General features: G+C 55.4%; 1 protein-coding gene across 2 annotated transcripts; it reads left to right on the forward strand.

The window, feature by feature from the left end:
• The first annotated feature begins 9,441 nt into the window (after positions 1-9,441).
• PTMA (prothymosin alpha) lies at positions 9,442-14,528 on the forward strand. 2 transcript variants are annotated; one of them, XM_015093602.4, is made up of 5 exons: positions 9,442-9,670; positions 12,499-12,570; positions 12,839-12,935; positions 13,453-13,526; positions 13,773-14,528. In XM_015093602.4, exons 1-5 carry the CDS (start codon positions 9,626-9,628, stop codon positions 13,818-13,820), a joined length of 336 nt encoding a protein of 111 aa, XP_014949088.1. In that variant the 5' UTR covers positions 9,442-9,625; the 3' UTR covers positions 13,821-14,528. The 2 variants fall into 2 exon arrangements, with proteins under 2 accessions (XP_014949088.1, XP_012004152.1); XM_012148762.5 differs by having other exon boundaries at positions 12,842-12,935.
• The last annotated feature ends 6,138 nt before the right edge of the window (positions 14,529-20,666 follow it).

The following is a 20,666-nucleotide window of genomic DNA, read 5'->3' on the forward strand; positions in this document are numbered from 1 at the left end:
AAATGTGCTTAGTTACAAGACACAGAGGTTCTATAAAGAAAAACTAAAGCAAGTTATTTGGGAGAAGTCTTTTTTTTTCTGACCGCGCTATGTGGTAGGCAGTACCTCAGTTCCCTGACGAGGGATCGAACCTGGGCAATGAAAGTGCGGAGTCCTAACTACTGGACTACCAGGGAATTCCCCAGGAGATGTCGCAGGAGGGTGTTATTTATTCCCATTTTACAGTTGAGAAAACTGAAGCTTATGGAGGTTTCACCTTGCCCAAGGACTCACATGCTAAGCCACAGAGGCAGGCAAGGAACCCTGCTCTAAAGGGCTCCTGCCCCCACCCACCCCCAACAGGAGGACAGCAGGGGGACCTGGAGTTTGTGCTTCTAACCACCAGGCTACACTGCCCTGCTGGTGTGGGGGCCTGAAAGGAATTTGTCCTGTGGGTCACTATAAAGGAACATTGTGCAATGTTGGGCTTCCACAGCCCGCAGCAAGGCCATAGTCAATGGTAGCCTGGAAGGTGTTGTTGCCAACTGTCTACTGATGTCACGAAAAAGCTCAATGAAACAGCCCGGGAGTATTTAGTTTTCAGTAGGCTAACTTACTGGTGAGTCCTTGGCCACAAACAGTTGCAAAATGCCGTTCTCCCGGGTCATCATATCCTGCCAGAAGGAATCCTGCCTCGCAACCAGAAATCACCCATCTGGGGAGGATTCTCTGCTCCTTCTGCAACCTGAAAGGCATCTATCTACTGGAGGACAAGCCCCTCAGCTGGTGAAAATAAACTCCTTACCAATCGACAGAGGAAAGTCCAAGAGCCTGTCCGTGCCTTTGGAGGGGGCAGGGGTGGGCACAGGCTGGTGGGGGCAGGATTGCTTGTGACCAGCAGCTTTTCCCTTTGAAAGTAGGAGCTATACCTGGTTTTAAAACCCAGCTCTGCCAGGTACCCTGGGCAACATCCACCCACTCTGTGCCTCTGTTTCCTCTCTCGTATTGCTGTTCAGTCGCTCAGGTGTGTCCAACTCTTTGTAGCCCCATGGACTGCAGCACACCAGGCTTCCCTGTCCATCACGATCTCCCAGAGTCTGCTCAATCTCATGTCCATTGAGTCAGTGATACCATCCATCTCGTCCTCTGTTGTCCCCTTCTCCTTCCGCCTTCAGTCTTTCCCAGCATCAAGGTCTTTTCCAGTGAGTCAGCTCTTCGTATCAGGTGGCCAAAGTATTAGGGCTTCGGCTTCAGCATCAGTCCTTCCAGTGAATAACGCAGGGTTGACTCTCATGAGTGTGGGTAACACACCACCCAGGACTGAATGGGTTAATGTGGGTCTGGAGTCCAGAGTCATGTCTGACCCAGACTTTGTTCAGTAAACAGGAGCTGCCTGTCTCACCGCCCACTCTACTGCTTACACCTTGTAGCTCTGTCCCTTGCCGTGCCCCTGCTGGGCCGAGTCTTCAGGGTTCTAGCCTGGTAGCCAGGCCCCACTTGTGGAAGGGCACATTTGGAAGGTCTCTGCTTGTTTGGGGCAAGGCGGCTTTCAGAGGCGCCCTCTCCCCTCTGACCCTCCTGCCTCACCCTCGTGTTCATGCGCCTACCTGGCTGGTTTCCCTGTTGGAGCTGCCTAGGCCCCCTTGCCTGTACTCTCTACCTTACTTTCCTGATCTTAGCCTCTTGCCAAGCCTGATTTGCTCCAGGAAGCACCTCTGCCCTGGGCCTTTGAGTTTTCAGAGCCAGCCTCTGCCAGGGCCCCCACTGCTCATTGAGAGGGAGGGTGGGTGGCATGGAGCCCTGGCAGCTGGGCCCAAGGGGCTCTCTTCCTGGCCAGGGGCTACTCTGCTGGCAAATCAGGCTGCTGTTCTGGATCTCAGCCCCACCTGTAAAAGGAGGCTCTTTCCCATTCTCTCCATCTGCAGAGGTGCTGCCGTAACTGTCGGGAGCACGTTCAGATTTTCTCTTCTCCTCTGGCACGGAGTTGGTGTTCACACCCGAGATCAGGGCTGGCTCCGTGGAACGTCGGGCCCAATCACACTTGATTCAGAGAAATAGAATGGTCACTTCTTGATGAAGTATAGCCAGATGTACAGAACATAGGACCACGCCGAATGAGGGGATACAACCAGACCTGCCCCTGCCAGCCCCAGCCTGCACGTATGCCTAGAGATCCCCTCTCATTTCAGCCCAGGTGATGGGAACCAGGTGGGGAGGATAAAGAAATTTGCTTAGAACCAGCGTCACTCAAGCCTAGGCACTCCTCGTCCTAGGCATCCTCCAGTCCCTGGCATGTCCCAACTCCTACTGGTGGCTCTGTGAGGAAGAGAGGTGGGACTGAAGCGAGACCTCATGGAGGACCCCAACCACTGCCAGGTGCTAGGCTTGAATGAAGCTGAAAGCTTCCAGTAACCAGGAGCTGGGGTTCTCAGCTATGAAACATCCATAACTTAACGCTGGTCCTTGCCTGCTTTGAGAGCCATTTCAATTCAAGTGGGGCTTCCCAGGTGGCGCTAGTGGTAAAGAACCTACCTGCCAACGCAAGAGACGTGGATTCAACCCCTGGCTCAGGAAGATCCCCTGAGGAAGGCACGGCAACCCACTCCAGTGTTCTCGCCTGGAGAATCCCATGGACAGAGGAGCCTGGCGGGCTACAGTTCATAGGGTCACAAAGAGTCAGACACGACTGAGCAACTAACCCTAGACACTCATTTCATGCAGGCTCACTTATTAACATTAATCATTAATTTCTGATTTCCCTTTTATCTGTTTCTACAGGTATTCAGAACACATTTTACTTCCATCATGGCTGCCTCTTGTTTAATTATAGTGGTGACTTTGAAGAACATTCTGGAATACATTTTACCATCCTCAAAGTCTTCATTGAGGAAACCTCCAACTTATAACATATGGCCCAAGAGGAGACTGGTTACTCCCTCGGTGATAGGTACTTTGCAGGGGGCGGTGGGGGGCGGTTCTCAACACTGTGTCTTGCCCAGGGACTTTGATGTGGCCCCGTGAATGACTCAGGATGGGGGGGGGGTACCGACAGACGTGCTGTTCCCTCCCTGGAACCTGGGCTATATTCTTCCCTCCACTTAGCGATTGGGAAAACCGAGGCCTTGCCAGCAACCAGGTGGATGCGGAGGTGTCTAGCCCATGCTTTCAAAGTAACACTATTGAAGCACCTAAGTGGCAAGAGAGAGTGGCCTGTCCTGGAGAAAGCTGCCGAGAGCCAGTACATAGTCACAATTCTAGGCTTGGCCACAGCACTGTAAGTTAAGAACGCGCTGCAGCTGAGGAGGCCTGGGGCTCTTGGTTCAGGTGTATGAGCTCTGACTTTCCTCTCAGGCTCTAAATGCCCATGGAGCTTGCACTTCCTTAGAAGGTGCTCCTCTTTTCCTTCCCTGGGGAGGTTTGTTCTCTGGAGTAACCTTTCATCCTGTTTTGAGACTTTCCTATAGAATTGTCTGAGCCTCACTTTTTTTCCCCTGTGAAATCCTCAGAAAACCTCTTGGAGGAGAGAACATTGCTTTAAAGGAGGCTGAAATCTCCTCCCCTCACTCCCACCTGGATCTGGAAACCAACAGATTCCTATGCACTGCACGGCGCAGCTGCAAGCCCTCCCAGGAGGGTGCGGGAGGCCTGATCCCGGTGTCACCCGCTTGCTCTGTGATCTCTGCTAAGCTTCTCCATCCTTCTGCTCTGTCATGTGCAAACCAAATGCTCCTGGAGCCACCCTGGCTTCTCCACCGCAGAGAGGCAGCATCAGAGCTGGAAGCTGTTCTCGGACTGAGCGCTGCAGGTCCCTTTTTCCTGACAGTGTATCTCAGATTTCTTCAGGAATGCCATAGTTACCAGCACATGAGTAAGGACCAGACCAGGGTAACCAGCCATCCGGTGTGTTTAGGCGTTTCCTGGTTGGACCACTGAGTGTTCGGAGCCCCAGAACCATCCAATCGATCGCCTTGCCTGCACTCCCCTTGGCTGTGAGAGGGGGAGCTGGTGGTGTGTCCTCCATCCCTCATATCTTCTCCCCTATAATCGAGACTGGGGGTGGCTCCTCTGCCAGGGGTGACAGAAAGGTAGAAAGGTAGAAAAGACCCATTTAACAGAGAAGAGGGAAGAGGAACCTTCAAGATGTCAAAGAGCCGGCCTCTCCTAGCTTCAAGTTTAACCAGGTTGGGATTTCTGGCCTGGTCCAGACCACCGAGGTCCTCAGCTGGGGTCCGCTTTTGGTTCCTGCCTTGTTGGGTTTCCACGTGGGGCCAGGTGTGGAGATGCCCCCTAAATGCCTCCTCGCGGTCACAGACCTGATTAACCTTTCTCCAGAGGCCCTGCTTTCGCGGCCAGGGCAACTGGGTGTGTGCCCACACATATTCTCCCCCAGCCAGCACCTTCACCTGCCACCGGGATGCTAGGCCCACGCACTCACAAGCAGTACCCAGAGCTTAAGCAAAACACCCACTTGGGCTATGCAGGGAGGGGCGCTCACACAGACACACACACAGACACAAGGATGCAGGGAAGAAGGCTTGGGAAATGGTACAGCCCGGCAGAAGATCCCTGGAGACACCAGGGCATGTGTGCTCAGGGGGTGGCCAGGGTGTTGTACACAGCACACACCTCTCACCCCAAGCGTCCCCAGAATTCCAGTTTGGCATCAGTTTGGGAGCAGGCCTTGAACTTCAAGAGATGTCACCCTCCCTCTCCCAACCAGGCAGGAGCCTTTAGTTGGCCAGACCTGTGTGGGTACCAGGGCCTTCTGGCCCGGCTCCCCAGGAAGACAGGCAGGCCCAGGCATGCTGCACGAGAGAGCAGGCGTGTGGAGGGCGGCTCTTACACAATCCCATCCGGGCTCGGCAGGGCGGGAGAGTTGAAAGGGCCCTGGCAGCTCCCCAGGTCCTGATGCCTGGGCAAGGAAACCACAGCCTGAAACTCCTGGGTTTCTAAAGGCGGGTCTTTTGGAGGCTTGTTCCTCTCAGACTCTGTCTTTCCTCTGAGGCCAGAGGGGCTGCCGAGGATGTCAGGCACCGAGTCACAGGCTTCCAGAAACTCAACTTGGCTGGTTCCCTCCCTTCCCACCGAGTACAGGAAGAATTTGCTGAAGACATTGTTCCTTTGTCCAGAGTCCTGCGAAAACTGTGACGCCAACCCACTTAGGTACAGATGGCAGCTGTAAAGTGGAATCCTGAGAACCCGGACAGCTTTCCTGGTTGTGCCAGACCCTATTTTTAAGCACTTTCTGCATATGAACTCGTTCAGTTCCCACCAGAACCCGTGGAAGGTAGATACTATTCTTGTCATCTCCATTTTTCAAAGGTGGGAAGATAACTCTCCCAAATTCACACAGAGAGCATATGGCAGAGCTGGGATTTGAACCTAGGCAGCTTTACTAGCATTTATATTCTTTTTGGTCTCTTGGGTACCGAAATTGTGAGATGACCAATTATGTTGGAAATGGCTTTGGAGCAAGAATTATAAACTTAAGTGCCTACAGGGTGAGGCAACTGAAAAAAATGTGTGCCCCAGGCCAGCAGAGAAAGGCCTGTTGTGCAGCTGAGAGTGTGCAGGCCATACAGAGGTGTCCCTCATGCAGATTCCCTAAAACCAAAACTCGCCTGGAGGCCAATTGGGTCCCCTGGCTTAAAGCAGCTCTAACCTAAGCCAGTGCGCCTCAGGCTGTAAATGACCAGGGACAGGACATGTGGGCTCCCAAGGCATTACCAGTTTGTCCTGGGGTGGGGGGTGGGGTGTTGAAAGGTCACAGAAGCAGCAAAGGGCAGAGAGGCACCAGTGAGTCAAAGTGACAGGGGAAGCGGAGAACAACCTATTCAGAAAGAGCGAAGGAGGCCAGGGGTTGCCTGTCACTGGACATATGGGACTTTTTCCTTTTTTGGCTGTGCTGAGTCTTCACTGCTGTGCTCAGGCTTTCTCTAGCTGCAGCAAGTGGGGGCTCCACAGCATGGGTGCTAGGCACATGCGCTTCAGTTGTTGTGGCTGGTGGGCTCCAGAGCACTGGCTCAGTAGTTGTGGCACCTGGGCTTAGTTGCTCTACATGAGAGCTTCCCAGATCAGGGATTGAACCCATGGCAGGAGGATTCCTAACCACTGGACCATCAGGGAAGTCCTAGAATGAGGCTCTCCATTAGCCTAAATAACACCTTCAGTTCAGTTCAGTTCAGTTCAGCTGCTCAGTCGTGTCCGACTCTTTGCGACCCCATGAATTGCAGCACGCCAGGCCTCCCTGTCCATCACCAACTCCCAGAATTCACTCAGACTCACGTCCATCGAGTCAGTGATGCCATCCAGCCATCTCATCCTTTGTCGTCCCCTTCTCCTGCCCCCAATCCCTCCTAGCATCAGAGTCTTACGAGGTGTCAAATACCACATGCCTATGGCAAGATGGAGGTTCAAGAACATAGTTGATTCAGGGCTCATTTAACAACAAAGATTTCCCCACTCTAAGGTTTTAGCCTCAACTTGGTCACTGATTCACTTGGTTACCGTAAGTTCCTTGTTATAATCCCTTGGTCCACTTTCCTGACCTGTTAAAAAAGGAGAGTGATAGCGTATTAGAGGTTGAACCTATAAATCTGCCGATTTTCAGTTGGTTTTGACATTCAAAAAAACATCAGTTTCATAAAATCCAACCCTATAATTGTCCTACCTACTTTGGAAAGTGTAGAGAATACCTAAAAATGCTTGAAGCATGAGCCAGAGGCTCACTGCCACCTACACAGCAAGCACCCAGTGTGTGCTCAGTGAAAGGAACGCTGGTTCCATAATCAGGTGGGCATGATCCTTACTTACCCACCTAGCCAAGCCAGCTGCACAGGGACAGCATCAGGCAAAGCAGTTCTTCGAGGGAAATTCACATTCACCCAGTTCCTCCCAAGATCTGCCCCTTCCCCTCGCCTCCCCTCCCCCGTTCACTAAGGTCAGAATCCAGAACAATCGTGACCGGTTTTCAGCCGTGGACACAAGAGACGACTGCCCAAGGCCACTATCCATTTAGGGAAGAAGACTCAGTCGCTCAAATGCGGCACAGAACAAACTCTCAATGCATCCGCGTTTCATGGTCTAAACAATCCCTTCCAGGGTAACGAGAGTTTAAGGGTCACGCCGCAGGAGGCGCTCTTGTACCCCATGTAGGAACCGCACAATCCCTCCACCTCTTGGGATAACGTGATACAAAGGAAGGGTCGCAGCCGCAGCGGCCAAGGAGACCCTTCCTACTCTGGGGCGAAGGGCGGCCCCGGTCTCCGTCTCAGCAAAAGCAACTGACGGCAGGCGGGAGCGGAGTGAATAAAAAGGTTGGGACGCGTGGCCCCGGGGGACACCACTTGCCAGTCTTTTGGTTTGGCAGGCGCCCGCCCTGGGGGAGAATCGCACCTCCAGCCATCGGGGCGCCCTGGGGCAGGGCGGGGACCCGGCGGGCGCCCCACCTCCGCGGTTGCGTACCCAGGACAGGATGGCGACCGCCAGGCAGCGGGAGGTGGCGCGGTGCTCTGTCCTGTCCAGCACCTGCCCCACGTTCCCTTCTGCCAGAGGACAGGGAGTCCGGGCTTCTCTTTTCCCCAAAGGACAAACTCGCTCGGGAAAGCCCCCACAGGCCAGCGGCCAGAAAGGCAGATGTAAACGGGGATGCGAGCCTGAGAAGCGAGCGACAGGGGGACCCCGACCCCGACCCGAGTGGCGCCCCGGCACTGCGCGCCTGCTCCCGGCTGGGCAGCGGAGTCCGTGGCCCGAGGGGGGTGCAGCCAGGCGAGTGCGCGCTGAGCTTAGTTAAGGTGTGTGTGGGGGGGTGTCTCGCGGTGGGAACAGGGCCACGGGTCCTTGACTTAAATAAAAAAGAAGGGCGACCCAGTCTCTTCTCGACCCCCGACTTCAAGCACTGCTGGACTTGGCAATCTTCCCTCCTCCGCGATCCCAGACTCCGGGTTTTCTCCATTCCCAAATTGGCGGCCCCCAAGAGACAGACAGAGGAACCTGCCAATGGCAGGACGCAAAGCGTCAACTTTGTGTTCGCCCGCCACTCTCAGCCAGTGTGCGATCGCTTCTCGCGAGTCCCGCCTTCCGTGTCGGGCGCCCCCTTCTGGCAACACGAGGATGAACACTATCTGTCGCCATCTTGTGTGTGGCACAGGTATTTTCCTCTCGAACGTCTTTGCACTCACTTCGATCTTTCCTGCCACGAAGCCGGTGTCTCAGCTCGACAGTCAAGTGCGATGCCAATAAGAAGAGGGTCGCCTATGGTTTTTGGATCGTCCGAGTGGGTTGGGTCGCCACGTCAAGACACGCTCGCCGAGCCCAGCGCCATCTTGAGTGTGGCGTCCAGATGGTTCCCTTCGGGCTCCGCGTGTTCTCTAAATGGCGCCCAAAACTTCAAGGAGCCCCCAAGGACTAGCCCACCCGGTCTGAGGGACGATTACTTCCCCTCGAATAACCTAGCAAGGAGATGTTCAAGTGCCCGTCACAGAGCTTTAAGTGGGGCGGGAGAGCGACACTCGAAGGCCGGGTTCTAGAAGCATCCCAGTAGTTGTCGCGACGGCAGTGACCGCTCGGGGCAGGCGCAAACCAGAACCCTGAAGTGCGGGCACCCGCTGTGTGTTGCGACGCCCGTGGGCTGTTCAGCTCGACGACAGAGCCCATACCGGCCCTCAAGTCCCCTCTGTGCACGAATATCCCCAGTGTGAATGCTTGGCACGAAGCCCACTCGTCGGCTGGCTTTGGCGGCGGGCGCCTAGGCTGGGTAGTGGGCGAAGGGGTCACCTCCCCAAAGACTCGGGGCACCCTGAACTAGACGCGGATAGAGGACGTAGGGGGTGGCCCAGGTACGCGGGTCTCGGCCTCACGCCCTCATCGCTCGTCGTGGGGCTTTCCACCGACTTGCGCTGGGAAAATTCGTGGTGGAACGTGCCAAGCCGCGGGGGTGGAGGGGTGAGCATCCCCGGGCACTACACAGGGCACCGCCCGGGGCGAGCACAGCCCAGCACCCGGCCTGCCCCTCCCCCTCGCTGGCAGCCGTCGTTTGGGCCAGCCTCCTCCTCCTCCTCTTCCCTACCCCCCTCCTTCCGAGCATCCGCGGGGAGGGGTGAGGACGGAGTAGGGGGAAGGTGGGGGCTGGGCGGGCAGCTTTGCCGCGCTTTGGCTTTCTGCGTCAGCAGCACCGAGGAAAACAGCGGCGGGAGCGCGCGCCCTGAAAGCGAGCGCGCGCCCCTCCCCCCGCGGCGTCGGGTAGCCGACACCCGGCAAACTCAGACCCCGAATGACAGGGCGGCCGGCGACTGCGCAGCACGGACGCACCAAGGCACTGCCGCTTTAAGCATGCTTGCCCATTGTTCGGAATCGAGCCAATGAGCGAGCGCCCGCTCCCTGCCCGCAGCCAATGGCGTTCGGGCAAAGGAGGCCGAGCGCCGCCCACTAATCTATATTAAAGGTTCTGGCGCCGCGTGAGTTCCCCACTGGCTGCTCTGAAAAGCCATCTTTGCATTGTTCCTGTCTCCGGCTTCCCCGATCGCCGCAGCCACCTCCGCCGCGCGCCATCTCCGCCGCCGCGGACTCCGGCAGCTTTACCGCCAGAGTCCTCGAACTCCCGCTTTTCTTCTCAGTCCGTTGCATCGGATCACCGGAGTGCCCCATCATGTCAGACGCGGCCGTGGACACCAGCTCCGAGATCACCACCAAGGTGAGGTTAGACGCCGCCCGCCCGCCCTTTTGGGGTCCGCGCGCCGCTACTGCCGGAGCGGTGTTTAGCGCGCCGCACCCGGTTCTGCCCCGAGCCCGCTGTTACTCCCATTCGCTGCGGAGCCCGCCCGCTCCCGGCCTAGGCTACTAGGTAGCCCACTCTTTGTGCGCGTGCGGGGGAGGGGGCGGGAAGCGCCGTGGGCAAACGTGATGGCCATCCGGGAGTGACCTGAGGGCCCTCAGGGACCCGGAGATGTGAGTGCGGAGGCCAGCAGGCTCGAGGCGAGGCTGCTGCACGGGCTCCCGAAACTTGTTTGTGACTCTCAGGAGTGGCGGCCGGAGGATAGGGGCCAGGCTAGGGGGTCGTCGGCCCACGGGGCGCGCTGAGATAACTTTGAAACTGGAGCGCTTTTGGAATCGGAACTGCCGGCTTTGGGGGGGCCCGCGTGTGCGGGCGCGGACCGGCTGTGGGAAGTGGCGGCTCCGTGGCGAGCGCCCGTCCGCGGCGCTGCTCTTTGTTAGGCGCCGGGCGGCCGAGTTTTGGCGCCTTGTAGTGGATCCGAAGAGGTTTATCTGGACTAGGCTCCGATAAGGCGGAGTGGGGCGGCGGGGCCGCGGTGTAGGTTGTCTTCCTGCGGAGGTGTGAAGGTCTCCTCAGCTCTGGCTGCCCTCGGGAAGGGGAGGTGGGTTTCCCGGGGTGTGGAGGAGTGTGCCAGGAGCAGCCGCCCGGCCTCAGTAATTCACCAGCGGTACCAGGCATCGCTGAGGAGGCGGCGAGCCCACGCGCCTGAGGGGAGGAAACGGAAAGTGAAGGATCGGCGCGCCGGGGCGACGATGGGCGCCCCTCGCGGCTGCCTGGGGGCACCGAGTGTGCGGCTGCTTCGGGGACTACGCGGGCGAACAAAAGCTGCGGCCACGACTACCTTCTTGCGGGCCGAGCCGCGCGCCGGGGGCTGTTGAGGCCCGGTGATGCGGATTCACTGCCCTCGGTTTTGAGATCCTGCGCGTTTGGCGCAGCTCCGCTCCTGCGCGCCGCGTCGGTCTCGCTCCTTGCCCTGGGGAGTGTCTCCGCCCTTGGCGGGAGCACGGCACTTAGAGGAGGAACCGCTTTTTTTTAATCCTTTGGTCCTTATTCGTGCCCCTGCGGAGACAGGCGCGAGTCACCTTGGCGTCTCCTTAACCCCTGTGCCCCTGGAGTCACCCCTGTTTCTTTCCCAGGGGCGACTCCCCGAGAGGAGCGGGGCTTGGGACACGGATCTCCCCCGGGGCTCCCTCCGGTCCTCCCTCCGGTCCTCTCTGGGTCCAGCCAGGGAACTAGTTTGAAGGAGAGGGTCAGCCCTTCCCAGCGCGGGGGTTCGCTTTTCCCCCAAGGTGATTTCCCGCTAGGAGCCCTAAATGCCCCTGTGGAATGCGTCTCCGAAGGCCTCGGGCTACGGGACTGCTAAAGCCCCGCGGACTTCGTGGCGGCCTCCCGCGGGACTTTGCCCGCCAAATACAGAGACGTAGGCCCGCGCATCTAGGCCTGCGAGGGGAGGCGGCGGGGGCGCCCAGAGGCCCAGAAAGACTGGAGACCAACTGGCGCGCGCCCGGCGGTGCCAGTGCAGCCAGCGGGCGCCAGGTTTCCAGGGTCAGGGGCGCACTCGGAGGCCCCGGGGCCACGTGCTCCGCGCGCGCGGTGCGTGCAGAGGCCCGCGCGCAAAGCCCGCCGGGCGGGGGTGCGCGCCTGCGCGCCACGACCTCCCCGCCCCCACAACTCCCCGGGGCTCGGCCGCCAGGGGGCGGGAGCGGGCGGTGCCGGGTCCGCGCTGTGTTGGACAGGGAGCACCAGGAGGATGCGGCCGGCAGGTGCCCCGGGGCCCTTCACCGGAGGGCGTCCGAGCGGCCTCCAGTTCCCGGGCTGCTCGAGCCTGTTTGTGTTAGCGGCAGTGTGCTGCACTGGATGGGAAAAATTACGGGGCAGCGGGGTGCCCGCGGCGGCGCTGCCCCTTGGGGCTCGTGGGAGGCGCGGCCTGACGGACACCGAGCTGGCCCTCGGACGGGCGAGAGAGCCACGGAGGGACATTTTGGCGCTCCCAACTGCCAAATTTCAGGGACTGCGCGCCTGAGTGCAGCAAGGCCTCACTCGGGCCCAGGAGTGAGTCGCCTGAGCCGGTGCCCAAGTCCAGGGCTGTGGTCTGCCTCCTCCTGGGATGGCTGTGGCTTACGGAGGGATCGGTGGGATTCTGGTGCCTTCAAAGAAAGCCCTGCGCTTGCCAGATCGTGGGCTCCGAGCTCAAGCTCGGCTGCGGGGCCTCTGGCTGGAGAAGCGGCTTCCCCAGTTTTGCCAGTTCCCTCCCATTCCCTTCCCAGGCTAGTCCACCCACGGGAATCCTCCCGCAGTGTCAGGGCCCTCCCCCATTGCCTTATTTATTTATGGCACATACCTGCTGTCTTCCAAGAAGGATTTGTGAGAGGCGGAGCTCTCTAGTTGGAAACAACTCTGTGATGAGAGAGTGTGAGTGAAGTGTTCCCGGGCTCGTCTGCCCGGCCAGACAGGTTTCGGTCTGTGGTGCCACATGGCTTGTTTCCTAAGAAGCATGAGTAAAGGTGCGGTGGGAACCGCTGTCCTGGATCCGTTTTTAAAAATGTGTGTGTTTTTAAGAGTAGAGAAGTAGGATGAGATCCCGGCCACAGACACTCAGTATTCTTTGCTCTCTCCCACCTGCAACTTCGAGCTTGTTACTTGGGACATCAGGATTGTCACTGAATCCCTCCTACCTGTAGGTTCGGGCCCCTTTGCCAGCCCTAGGCTACTCAGAAGACTTACTGGTTCCCTTTTCCTTTTTGAAGGACTTAAAGGAGAAGAAGGAAGTTGTGGAGGAGGCGGAGAATGGGAGAGAGGCACCTGCCAATGGGAATGCTGTGAGTGTCTGTTGTGGTCATGACCCACCCCCCCACTCCCGGCAGCTCCTGGCCTGGAGTTCTTACTTAAGACTTTGGGCTTAATCAAGGGTCGGGCGGGGGGCTGAGGCCTTAGCCAGTTCTGTATTGGGATCTCTGGCTGGAACTTCAGGGGGCATCTCTCCGGGGGTCTGTTCTGTAGAAGCCCAGGGTAGGGTCTGGAAGAAGTGATGTTGGGGGCAGAGTGATGTTCTGTCCTCATCAACAAGCTGCTCTGCTTTCTGTCGAGGAGAATGAGGAAAATGGGGAGCAGGAGGCTGACAACGAGGTAGACGAAGAAGAGGAGGAAGGTGGGGAGGAAGAGGAGGAGGAGGAGGAAGGTGATGGTGAGTAGCTTTGTTCCTCTAGTACCTTCTGGTCTTCCTAGCAGATGGGGAGGGACTGGGGTCTTCCTGGGGGGTGGCAGGTCCAAGGCACCACCTCCAACTGGGCTTATAGCCACAAAGCCAGCATCTTTCTCACTTTAGGCTAGTGACTGTGGGGCTGTGCCCCTAGCACCACACTCAACGCCCACTGGAGAGTGCCCTCCATGCCCTGATCAGTTGGTTGGTGGGGCTTCTCTGGTTTCGCTTGGGTCTTACCTCTGATGATAAGCTGCCCGTGATGGGCAGTGTGGGTGCAGTGACTGCCCAGCTTGTCAGGCAGCAGAGATGGCTCAGCGGCACTCAACCCTGGTTACTCTGTTGCTGGAGATTGCCCAAGGAGCTGCAGTTTTCCTGTCATCGTGTCCACCCCCCCACCCTACCTGTTGCTGCCTGCCACTGAGTGGGAGAGTCCCAGGACCCACTGTGCCCGGTTAGTTGAGGAAGGCAGAGTGGTTTACTTGGGCTTTGTTCTCACCAGGTGAGGAAGAGGACGGAGATGAAGATGAGGAGGCTGAGGCAGCTACGGGCAAACGGGCAGCTGAAGATGACGAGGTGGGTCTGGTCTGGCTTGAGTTGGGCCAGAGGGCTGGGATCTGAGACACTAACACTGGAGGGCTTGATGGGGCTTAAAAGTGGTCATAAGGTGCGGGGTGTGGTCCTTCTCCTCTTGAGCTGGAGTGGGAACAGGGGCCTATGGGACCGCGCATGCCTGGTTTTAGTTTGGCCCTTAGGAGCTCAGCCAGTGGGTGGGTGGGCCCAGGGGATTGGAAGAGACCTTGACAATCCTTCCCTTCCCAGGATGACGATGTGGATACCAAGAAGCAGAAGACTGATGAGGATGACTAGACAGCAAAAAAGGAAAAGTTAAACTTAAAAAAAAAAAAAAAAAGGCCGCCGTGACCTATTCACCCTCCACTTCCCGTCTCAGAATCTAAACGTGGTCACCTTCGAGTAGAGAGTCCCGCCCGCCCGCCCCTGGCGGGCAGCGCCACCCACAGACGACAGCGCTCTCCACCACCCAACCAAAACCACAACGTGAATTTGCAACAGGGGAGGAAAAAGAAAGAACCAAAACTTCCAAGGCCCTGCTTTTTTTCTTAAAGTACTTTAAAAAGGAAAATTTGTTTGTATTTTTTATTTACATTTTATATTTTTGTACATATTGTTAGGGGTCAGCCATTTTTAATGATCTCGGATGACCAAACCAGCCTTCGGAGCGTTCTCTGTCCTACTCTGACTTTACTTGTGGTGTGACCATGTTCATTATAATCTCAAAGGAGAAAAAAAACCTTGTAAAAAAAGCAAAAACAACAACAAAAAAAAACAATCTTATTCCGAGCATTCCAGTAACTTTTTTTGTGTATGTACTTAGCTGTACTATAAGTAGTTGGTTTGTATGAGATGGTTAAAAAGGCCAAAGATAAAAGGTTTCTTTTTTTTCCTTTTTTTGTCTATGAAGTTGCTGTTTATTTTTTTGGCCTGTTTGATGTATGTGTGAAACAATGTTGTCCAACAATAAACCGGAATTTTATTTTGCTGAGTTGTTCTAACAAAGCTGTCTCAGGCCTGGTTTTTCTGTATTGGTTTCTTTAGGCTTTCTCCAGAGGGGCAGGGGCAAGAAGAGGGGAGGATCTTGAACCTGCTGTCCTTCCTGGGGACAGTGGGTTGGAGACCTCAGTTGGGAGAGGTGTGCCCCTTGGCACCAGGGTCTGGTGGGTGGCCATCCTGTAGTCAAGTACTGAGCTGCAACTGGCTAATGGGGACATGATGGAGCACTATAGAGCTATGGGCTGAAGGGGGAGCCACTTACCAGCTTCATCCCTTCCTAGGATTGTAGTGAGAGCATCTACACTGAAATTGTTTAACCCAGTTTCATTAGAAATCTGCCGACACCTCTATAGGCTGGGGGAACAAGCTACATGCGGGGCTGCCCTCTGGATCCAGGAGGTGGGGTAGGGGGTTGTCCAGGCCCAAGTGAAAACTCAGGGCCAAAGATCCCAGAGATGCCACCTCCCTGTGGGACAGCTGCTAGCTGTGCCCTTCACCTCAAAGGCCTCACTGGATTATCCTGGCCACTGAGTGGCTCCCCCTGGTGGTGACACGTGGCACCTTCTGGTCCCTTAGGACAGACATTCCAGGATACTAATGCAGCCTAGGTTTAGTCACTAAGAGCTAAGTCTAACCACTGGGACCCTGTAGATTGTAGCCTGCGAGGCTACTCTGTCCATGGAATTTCCCAGGTAAGAATACTGGAGTAGGTTGCCATTTTCTTGTCTAGGGGACCTTCTGGACCCAGGGACTGAACTTGGGTCTCCTGCATTGCAGGCAGATTCCTTACCAACCTTGCACTTATTCACAACTCCGATCTCCAGAAGAAACAAATACCTCGGTTGGGGGAGAGACACCCTGCCCCTTCAGCACAGTAAGGGGTGATATGTGAGCTGCTTGGAATTTTCAGACTGGTGAGGAGCTCTCTAAGAACCTTCTGGGGTCTACAGATGAGCTTCATATGTGTGGTGTGAGGGTCCACAGAGGAGCCTCGTGTGTGTGGTGTGGTGGGGTCCACAGCGGAGCCTCGTGTGTGGTGTGAGGGGTCCACAGAGGAGCCTCGTGTGTGTGGTGTGAGGGTCCACAGAGGAGCCTCGTGTGTGGTGTGAGGGGTCCACAGCTGAGCCTCGTGTGTTGTGTGGGGGATCCACAGAGGAGCCTCGTGTGTGTGGTGTGGCCTGTCCACGGCTGAGCCTCGTGTGTGGTGTGGCAGGGTCCACAGAGGAGCCTCCTGTGTGTGTGTGGTGTGGGTGGGTCCACAGCAGAACCTTGTGTGTGTGTGTGGTGTGAGGGTTCCACAGAGGAGCCTCGTGTGTGGTGTGAGGACTCTCAAGAGTCTTCTCCAACACCACAGTTCAAAAGCATCAATTCTTCGGCACTCAGCTTTCTTCATAGTCCAACTCTCACATCCATATATGATCACTGGAAAAACTATAGCCTTGACTAAATGGACCTTTGTTGACAAAGTAATGTCTCTGCTTTTTAATATGCTGTCTAGGTTGGTTATAACTTTCCTTCCAAGGAGTATGTGTCTTTTAATTTCATGGCTGCAGTCACCATATGCAGTGATTTTGGAGCCCCCAAAAATAAAGTCAGCCACTGTTTCCACTGTTTCCCCATCTATTTCCCATGAAGTGATGGGACCGGATGCCATGATCTTCGTTTTCTGAATGTTGAGCTTTAAGCCAACTTTTTCACTCTCTTTCACTTTCATCAAGAGGCTTTTTAGTTCCTCTTCACTTTCTGCCATAAAGGTGGTTTAGTTCAGTTCAGTTCAGTCGCTCAGTCGTGTCCGACTCTTTGCAACCCCATGAATCACAGCATGCCAGGCCTCCCTGTCCATCACCAACACCCAGACTTCACTCAGACTCACTCAGACCATCGAGTCAGTGATGCCATCCAGCCATCTCATCCTCTGTCGTCCCCTTCTCCTCCTGCCCCCAATCCCTCCCAGCATTAGAGTCTTTTCCAATGAGTCAGTTCTTTGCATGAGGTGGCCAAAGTACTGGAGTTTCAGCTTTAGCATCGTTCCTTCCAAAAAAATCCCAGGTAACTGTGGGGCAAATAACTGAGCCCTGCTGGGCCTCCATCTCCTACTCTGCCTGAAGGCAACACTAGCAGGAGGTGTGTGCCATGGCCCAGAGCTGCCTTTCCTAGGGTCTTAAGTCTGCACTGTGAGCTCACCACACTCATTTTCCCATCCGTACTGCTCCCCCTTCCAAAGGTTTGGTCTGGAACAGCCCCTGCTACCTTCAGCACAACCCACTTCTCTGTAGTCCTGAGTTTAGTACACAATTTATCACTGCCTGGGACGTGTCCTTGGGGTACAGGGTCGCCTGGATCCTATTCAAGTTCTCTCCAAGAGGAAGGACAGGATGCCCGGGACCCCAAGTTGGAAGATTTGTGGGGAATGGGCGCCCCCTGGTGGACATAGAGAAACTGCATGTGGCTCTTGTGTTCAGCACCTTCCAGGAAAGAGCCATTCTGGGCCCTGGCCCCTAGCAAACGCAGCCTGGGCCAAAAACAAGAACGTCCTCCCTCTCTGTTGCTGGAACCCCAGTCAGACATGAAGGTAGGTGGTCATCTCCCAAGCCTTCCCTCTGGACAGCTGATGGCCCATCTCAGGGTTCTGATCCTTTTTTTTCCTGGAGTGCAGACCGCAGGCCTTCCAGAGCCACAGCTGAGGCCAGGGTTGGCTCCTCTGTAGTCATGGGAGTCCCCTGGATTCCGGACCCTCTTGTTTCAAACTCCCTCTTGTTTGAAAGTGTTGCTCACTCAGTCATGTCTGACTCTTTGCGACCCTGTAAACTGTAGCCTGCCAAGGCTCCTCTGTCCATTGCCCTTCCCTTCTCCAGGGAATCTTCCCGACCCAGGAATTGAACCCGGGGTCCCCTGCACTGCAGGGAGATTCTTTACCGGCTGAATACCAGGGAAGCCTTCTCTCTTGTTTAGTTCTGTTGAAATGCATGGTGTGCAGAGTGTCCTCCTAGGGCAGGCATAGCTTTCGGCCACCTCTGGGCCCTATTGTAGGACACCACACAGTGGCTGCTGCTCTGATGAGGCTCTAGTGCCTCAACTGATTGGATTTGGGGGCAGGGGGCAGGGGTTCCCAGCTGTACTCTCTGGAACTCTGCCTCCCTTCCAGGCTGCCCCAGGCCTGAGGGCTAGGATCTGGGGTCACCTCTCCACAGCTCCGTTGCTGGCCCAAGGGCCCAAAGGCCTCCCAGGTCCCAGTCCTTCCAGGACCCTGATGCCCAGTCTCCCCTGTGGCCTCCTGTGTCCTGGATGCAGGCCAGTCCTGCTTGCCTCAGGTCCCTGGCCACTTTGGTCCCTCCTGGTGGAAGTTGTTTCGTGAGGATGGAAACCCCGGTAACAGCTTTATTTGAGCTGGTCCAGTTCTGCTGTGTGGCTGCTTGTCCCTCCCAACCTCAACCCTTTGTAGGCAAGGACAGGGCTATCCTCAGCCTATGGAGACCTCAGTCTATGCCCACAGGGTCTGGTCTGAGCTCAGAGAGGTGATGAAGGCTCAAATAAGGAAATAGAGGTGAAACATTCTAAAACCGCCTGGGACATTGACCTTATATACTAGGTGAATGATATGTGTACTATTTATGGAGATGGCCTAGCAGCCAGTGACTGTTGTGGGATTCCACGAAGTTCTGGGCATAGCCAAGAACCCAGTTAGAAGGGTGTATGTGCCCTCGGGAGCTTTTCATCAAGGCTGCTGCCCATAGCAACATGAAGTGCCAGGTGGTCATTTGAGACAAGCTCATTTCACATACACCCATGCTGGGGCCCAGCTGTGAGGCTCTTGGCAGCAAGCAGATCCCTTGAAGGAAGCAGATGCTAGTGAAGATTCCAGAAGGTACTGGGGACATCTGTTGTTTTTTCGACCAGCAGTCTTTACTGTTCTCTTGGCAATAATCTGAAACTGTCCAGTCTGCCTCCTGGATAATTTCCCCTCTCCAATCTTAATCAAGCCTCACGGAAGGATGTGGTTTTGTCCTGGCCAATCAGTGCCTAGAGGGCCCCTCTGGCTAAACAGATTGGCTCAAGTTGATCCAATCAGAGTGAGCCCTGAGATTTTTGCCTGAGTTGCTGGGAAGAGAACAAACTTGATTCTTGATTCTGAGCCTTGGGCATTGAACTTGGGCAGCTGAGTAAGAAGCTGAGGCTGCAGCCCACATGGATAGCAGCAGAGTTGAGCCAAGAAGCAGAGGAACCCTGAGTTTTCTGATGACATTGCTTGAGCCCCTGAGTCTAGTCATGCCTGAAGCTAGAACAATCTTTTGACTTGTTAATTATACATGTCAGTAAATTTCTTCTTAGCTTAGGCCAGTTCACGTTGGGTTTTTTGTGGTCTCTGAGTCATACCAGTGAACAGGTGAATAGAGGGCTCCAGGCTCCAGTCTCCAGTCTCCAAGGCCAACCAGGCTTCCATGAACAAAGACAACCTGGAGGAGGAGGAGCATGGAGGTGTGGGGGATTGCTTCTCTGGTGAGGTTTCCAGGTTGAGAGGGAACAGAGGGAGGTGAATCAGCCTTGGAAGAGGCTGTGATGCTCATGGCCTATCTCTCAGCAGGATGGCAGAATACTTCTAGATTCATTCTCAACTGGGGGTGGGCATTGGGGAGAGAGGGCCCGGGTCATCTGAGCTGCCCCTCATGTATCACCCGCCTGGAGACCCCCTTTCCTTCATCTCTAGTCCCAGGACTCTCTGGTCCTCTGATCTCCCAGCGACTCACTGAACTTCCAGAATTCCCACCTATGCCTCACAGTCAAAGTCTCACTGAACTAACTCGATTGCTCTCGAAGGCCAGAGGTGAGAGGTGAGACTGTCTTTATGCCGCCTGGTGCCTCCCAACTGTCTCTCTGCCTCAAGTTGGGCGTGAGAGGTGAGATCCCCTGTGTGGAGAAGTGCTAGGCTAACCAGTGTCAAAGTGTCTTCTTTCCACAGAACTCATGGGATCTTTAATATACCAAGGAGTCTGCAGGAATAAGGTTTAACATGCAGCTTGTCCCAAGTTTATTTGACCTGTATTTTTTTCATAGTAAGTCTATTAACATATTGAAGGACATTCATGTCCAAAAAAAGCTGATCTTGCACAAGGACCATCTGCAGGGCTCAGGGAATATTTGCTGAACTAAGCAGATGATGGGAAAGGATTCCCTTGGGAACTGGTTCCACAGTCTGGCTTTCAGAGCCCTGGAAGGGCCTCATGCAGGCTCCCTGGGCTGCAGGTGGCCTGGGGCTCTGTGCCCACAGCAGTGGCCCTTGTTAACACAGCCTGGGAGGTGACCTATCCGTAGGTTAGGGGGATAACAAAAGGGGAACTGGTATAGACCCTTCTAGAAAGCATTTGACCCTAAATACCAAGATTCACAAAATATGTACATACTTTTTTGTGATAGAAATTCACCTGCAATGCCATTTTGCATCCTAGAAAAATCTCTACCTCTTCTCACCCTTCTTGCCAGTCTCCCCACAATGTCCCAGGTCTGACTCTACTGGAGCCCAGGGCTTGGCCTGCTGGGCTGTCACCCAGCCTCAAAGAGGCTGAAGAATGGTGCGGGGTGGGGCGGGGAGAGGGGAAGGGTGTTCCCAGTCCCAGGGGGAAGTGACAGTGGCTTCTACAATTCTGACCCCTTTGTCAACATTGTCCCTGGTGAGCCGCTCTAATCATCATCATACCTACTAGTGTCTCTCCCCAGGAAAAGCTCCTTCCTTTCCTCTGAGACCAGTGTGGTCTGACCCATTTTAACATTTGTATTTATTTTATTTATTCATTTTTGGCATGTGGGATCTTAGTTCCTCAACTAGGGATCAAACCTGTGCCCCCTGCACTGGAAATGCGGTCTTAACCACTGGACCACCAGGGAAGTCCCTGAATCCATTTTAAAGAAAAAACATTTTACTGACCTTGGCACTTAAGGGGTCCCATTATCAGGTGGGTGGGCTTTCTATTATTTTCCTGTTCTGCTTGGGGAGGGGATGGGAATCCTGCCAAAATCACAGATTTGACTTTTAAATGGTAGTCTCTTGTTATGCAATGACATTTTTCAGATGGGTACTCCCAGTGGCTACTGGCCTCCCAGGGAGGTCAAGGAGGTGTTTGTGAGCAGAGGCAAGCTTTTCCTTTGCAA

Source organism: Ovis aries, chromosome 2 (assembly GCF_016772045.2).
Source record: "Ovis aries strain OAR_USU_Benz2616 breed Rambouillet chromosome 2, ARS-UI_Ramb_v3.0, whole genome shotgun sequence".
In the NCBI taxonomy this organism is placed as follows: Eukaryota; Metazoa; Chordata; class Mammalia; order Artiodactyla; family Bovidae; genus Ovis; species Ovis aries.